This window comes from Coregonus clupeaformis, chromosome 24 (assembly GCF_020615455.1).
Source record: "Coregonus clupeaformis isolate EN_2021a chromosome 24, ASM2061545v1, whole genome shotgun sequence".
Lineage (NCBI taxonomy): Eukaryota > Metazoa > Chordata > Actinopteri > Salmoniformes > Salmonidae > Coregonus > Coregonus clupeaformis.
In genome coordinates this window covers 18,256,428-18,261,213 of record NC_059215.1, presented here as the reverse complement: position 1 = coordinate 18,261,213, position 4,786 = coordinate 18,256,428, and the positions used below count along the sequence as shown (strand labels likewise).

Here is a 4,786-nt window from a genome sequence, read left to right as displayed (position 1 = left end):
CCCTGTAGGAGATATTACATAGTGGGGTTAGGCAACCACACTCAGAACATTAGGGTCCACTGGGTTGAGTGAAGAGTGTTTTCTAGGGAGGGGAGGGAAGAGGAGAAAAGGGACCCTTACTTACCCTTAGTGCCACGCGGTGGACCACTTGCTGAGGATCACTTTCCAGAATCACTCTGTAGAGGGAGAAGCTTGTCATCACTCTCACACTGTGCAAAGAGATGGCCACACTGGACCAGACCACAGCCGTCTTATGACTGTGGTTCACCAAAATCATACAACCATGCTTATTGGTTTGGATGGTTGAAAATATGCAGTGGTAATTCATTTAGAGTCAATATCCAATCTAAAATAAAAATGAGAAATTATAAGATATGGAACTTACCCCCCATCCACAATTTCATCCACAGCGAGAAAGAGACCTTCCATATTCTCAAGTAGAGCTCTCCTCTCAACATTCTTCCTACAGAGAAAGACGACAGAATTATGAAAGATGGCAAAATATGTGATGTATGATTTAGATCTCACCTCAACATTTGGCTCAGTGCGTCAAACAGACAGTTTAGAACAGCCATAGATCTCACCTCAACATTTGGCTCAGTGCGTCAAACAGACAGTTTAGAACAGCCATAGATCTCACCTCAACATTTGGCTCAGTGAGTCAAACAGACAGTTTAGAACAGCCATTAGCATCAACTGTTGGAGGGAAACAAAACACAAAAACAACAAAAATGTCATTTAGAGCATGGCAGGGTGCACTGCACTGAAATTAAACAATTTATTCATTATATGTTTCCAATCAAGTCCTTCCAATATGATTACCTCATTTTCATGTGAGCTTCCAATGACATAGAAGAAGAGATCAATGTTGCTCTTGTAGACGACTGTGAGGCCCTCTAGCAAAGCTATCTCACCTGAGTAGGTACAGAAACATGACAATGGCTGCGTTTAGACAAGGAGGCCAATTCTGAATTTTTTTCACTAATTGGTCTTTTGACCAATTAGATCAACTCTGAAAATGATCTGATGTGAAAAGATCTGATTGCTCAAAAGACTAATTAGTGGACAACATATCAGAATTGTGCTGCCTGTGTAAACGCAGCCATAGTTACAGAACAAAACTGAGGTAAAACACTATTCACTGACCTGAAAGCATGTGTATGTGTGCATTCATGTGTGTGTATTCAAATGCATTTCGTACTGTCAGTCCGGTGTGTCTTGCTGAAGATGTTCTTCTCAAAGGCTTTCTGTTCCTTCACTGAAGGGTATGTGTCATCATAATACTGTTAATAAAGCATTAATAAAAAGAGGGGTGAAACCACAACTAATTGTTGTTAGTACATTTCATATGGTAGGCTAATAATGCAGCTGGGTATTACATAATGCGTTACATAGCAGGGCTCACCAACTTTGGCCCTGAGCTATTGGGTGTATGCAGGCTTTTGTTCCAGTCCAGCACTAACACATATTTAAGTAATACACTCTTATCAAAGTCTTACTTTAGCATAAAGTCGTTCTCCATCATTATCCAGAATGAGGACTGCTTTCACGGTGTACAAAGATGGTTCCTGTTGGGCAGATACACACAGACATGACTGGCTAGCAAATAAATTACACATCATCACTACACAGTAGCTAGCTAACGTTGGCAAACTAGCTAGCTAGTTAACTAAAAAATTGACATTCACTAACGGAAACATGTGTCATTACTACGTTAATTGCTATTCCTAGTAGGTAAACATTGTAACCAGAGATAGTAGATTTACTCAAGTTACTGTTGTAACTAGCTAGCTAGCTAGCTAGATAGTTCTCTAAAACAGCGGGTGGTGAGTTCGCCAGCTAACGTTGCCGTCTGTAGCTAGCTAGCTAACAGCTCCTTCCCAATTCTCAACAGGCAGCAAGCACACTAATCTTTTTTCCTGCAAAGGTTGCTAAACTTCCAACAAAAATCGAATCAGGAAATACAACATAAAAACTGTTTTTTTAAAACATCAACGTTACCAGCATTCCCGTATCCATCTTCTTTGCAAAATTGCTAGCTAGCAAACTTCCTAGTTAGCTGCATAAATGTTTATGTCCTCTTCCATTGGATGATAATCCGCATCAATCAAAACGCTCCGCTATGACACCGCCCATTCTGTATTGAGGACAGAGTACAAGCTCAGATAGAACAATGGCTTAGTTATAAAAATTGTTGGTACAAGTCAACCAGCCCGGTCCAATAATATATAGACACACTAGATGACAATAGTGGGTGCTGTGTTGAAGCCACCGTGCCTTCATCTTGGCACTCCCCCACAGTTGCGTAAAAAGTATTTTGGAAGCATTTTCCATAGAGTTGGACATTTTTGAGATTACTAATGTTACTGTCCCCACTACAACTACACAAATACTTAAAAGTGCACTATGCAGAAATCGCTCCGCCATTTCCTGGTTGCTAAAATTCTAATAATGTCCTAATTTCAGTTTATGTGATAAAACAAGCAAGTCTAATGTAGAGAATCAATGTACCATCTAAACCGCTGATAAATATATTTTTCCATAAACAAAAATATTGTATTTTCAATAAAAGATGCAAAAACGAAACTTAAGAACGGAAAGCATAGAAATATCCCACAAAAAAACAGATCTACTGCTTCTTAAGGCCAGTTTATACTTGGTCTAATGAGCGTCGTCCGGGTTTGGTCGGTATAGGCCGTCATTGTAAATAAGAATTTGTTCTTAACTGACTTGCCTAGTTAAATAAAGGTAAAATAAAATTAAAATAAATGTCTGTAGATAATGATTGCTACAAGTGTAGTAGGTCAAAACGACATTTAATTTATACTCCAGTGGAATGTCTGTAGACCGTCGTGGACACTGTCAGTTTCCTTGTTGCACAGACTTGAAAAAACTTTAAGCGTCTGCGACTGTTAACGGACTGCCACAGCAACCAGACCAAATCCTCCAGTGACAAGATATGCAGGAGTTCTAATATTTTCAGAAAGAATTACCTACTTTTATTTCGTCACACTGTGGCAGTACGGTATTTTCTGTAAGGTCGCCATTACATTGTAAATAATTATGTTGTTGTGGGTTTATTTTCCTGTAATAATGAATAAAATGAAGCTAAAGTTAAGACATTGTCAGCTATACTCTGGTCATTATTTGAACTGGCTAGCCAGCTAGCTAGCTAACTAGCAACAAATCAAAACATTGTTTAGAAAATTGCTTTTAGTTGCCTGGCTTCCTAGGTTGACATTTACTGAATTCAGTTTTTAATGGATGGGTTTATTGGTGTTAAAATAGAGAACGTATGGTATTTGGAGCACCGGGCTGCTGATGTCAAGCAGAGGCTGTCGTTTTGTGTTTATACTTTTTCAATTCGACAACGACAAGTTTGATGTCTGATGGCAATAAAATGTTCATGATGTCGCTATACAATTGTCTACAGACGTCAATAAACCAGCCTTTAGACTTGCTTTAAATGAGAATGACAGATCTATAACTCTCATTTATATGTGCATTTAGTCAGATTGCCCACAATGTTAGATATTGCAGCTTCAAATACATGTAATTTTGTCCTTGAAACGTTTAATTGAACTACTGTAGAATTCCATTCATTCTTATGGCGGATTGCTCCTACTGGGGAGTGCCAATATGGCCGGCCGGTGGCTTCAAAGCCTCTCAATGACCAATACATAGCATCAACAATCCAGGGTTTATATACACAATTGGTCCAGACCAGTGCTTGACTTGGGCAGAAGCTCACCGGAGCTGAGTACAAGCACCTCAAATGTTCTACTGCTAGAGCGCCTGTAACCTCTTATAGAATATTAGCTCAAAAGCATTGTGGAGCTCCTGCACCTAAATATAAACAGTACCGGCACCCAAAATGAGTACAGGCACCTATTTCAATCAAGTCAAGCACTGGTCCAGACCATTCTAATTAGATGCAATACTTGAGAGAATATACTTTGAATGTAATGTTTCTGTTACTGTAAATTAAAAAATCGGGTTACCTGCTCATATGATGTATTATGCAGGCTTTAATTGTTATTAGGTATCAGGGTCAGGGGCCAAAGTTTGTGGTTGGAGGAGCTGACTCTACCAAATCAAGACAAAGTCAGGGAGTGACTGTGCAGTTAGGTAGTAACATTTCCAGCAAGCAGAGTGGTGGTGGTATACCACTAGCTTGCTCTGTGATCCCACATATAGGGGTATTATAAAAGTCTCAAGTCAGTTAGATTTCTTTAACCAAAGGACATGGTCTTTGAGGGCATGTTCTTCAACTACACCACTGCAAACATTAGGTTTTACATTACAGCATTATGTAACCTTTATATAACCATTATATAGGCCTACAATAATGGAGGTAGGCCAACTTTATTCCTCTCTGGCCGTAGCCTCTGATCTCCCCTTTGACTCCTATGTCTGTCTGAGTACATTCGGACGGGCGGCAGGTAGCTTAGTGGTTAAGAGCGTTGTGCCAGTAACCGAAAGGTCGCTGGTTCTAATTCCCGAGCCGACTAGGTGAAAAATCTGTCGGTGCCCTTGCACAAGGCACTTAACCCTAATTGCTCTGGATAAAGTGTCTGCTAAATGACACAAAAAAAAAGTATGAAACGTTTTTTTAAGGATCCTCCCACGTTAAACCAACCTAATTATCCTGGTTGTTTCTTCTGGGAAGTATCAATCTGGAAAACCATGGATGTTGCTGCTGATGGGGTTTTCCCTGCTTTATTTCCGACCAATTCAGAATGACATCAGTGTTTACGTGTCAACCTCTATTTTGGTTATGGACATC

At 39.7% G+C, this 4,786-nt stretch overlaps 1 protein-coding gene across 1 annotated transcript in view; it reads right to left on the bottom strand.

Moving 5' to 3' along the window:
• Positions 1–2,244, bottom strand: part of LOC121537928 (coatomer subunit zeta-1) — a 6,846-nt gene extending 4,602 nt beyond the window's left edge. Inside the window, exons 1-8 of the mRNA XM_041845591.2 lie at positions 2,002–2,244; positions 1,500–1,568; positions 1,202–1,283; positions 823–914; positions 641–696; positions 386–463; positions 125–176; positions 1–2 (exon numbers count right to left, since the gene is read on the bottom strand). The exon at positions 1–2 is cut by the window's left edge and continues 37 nt beyond it. Of these exons, the coding sequence (XP_041701525.1) occupies positions 1–2; positions 125–176; positions 386–463; positions 641–696; positions 823–914; positions 1,202–1,283; positions 1,500–1,568; positions 2,002–2,019 (449 nt within the window). The 5' untranslated portion in view covers positions 2,020–2,244. The remainder of the gene's footprint in view (positions 3–124; positions 177–385; positions 464–640; positions 697–822; positions 915–1,201; positions 1,284–1,499; positions 1,569–2,001) is intronic.
• Positions 2,245–4,786: the final 2,542 nt, after the last annotated feature.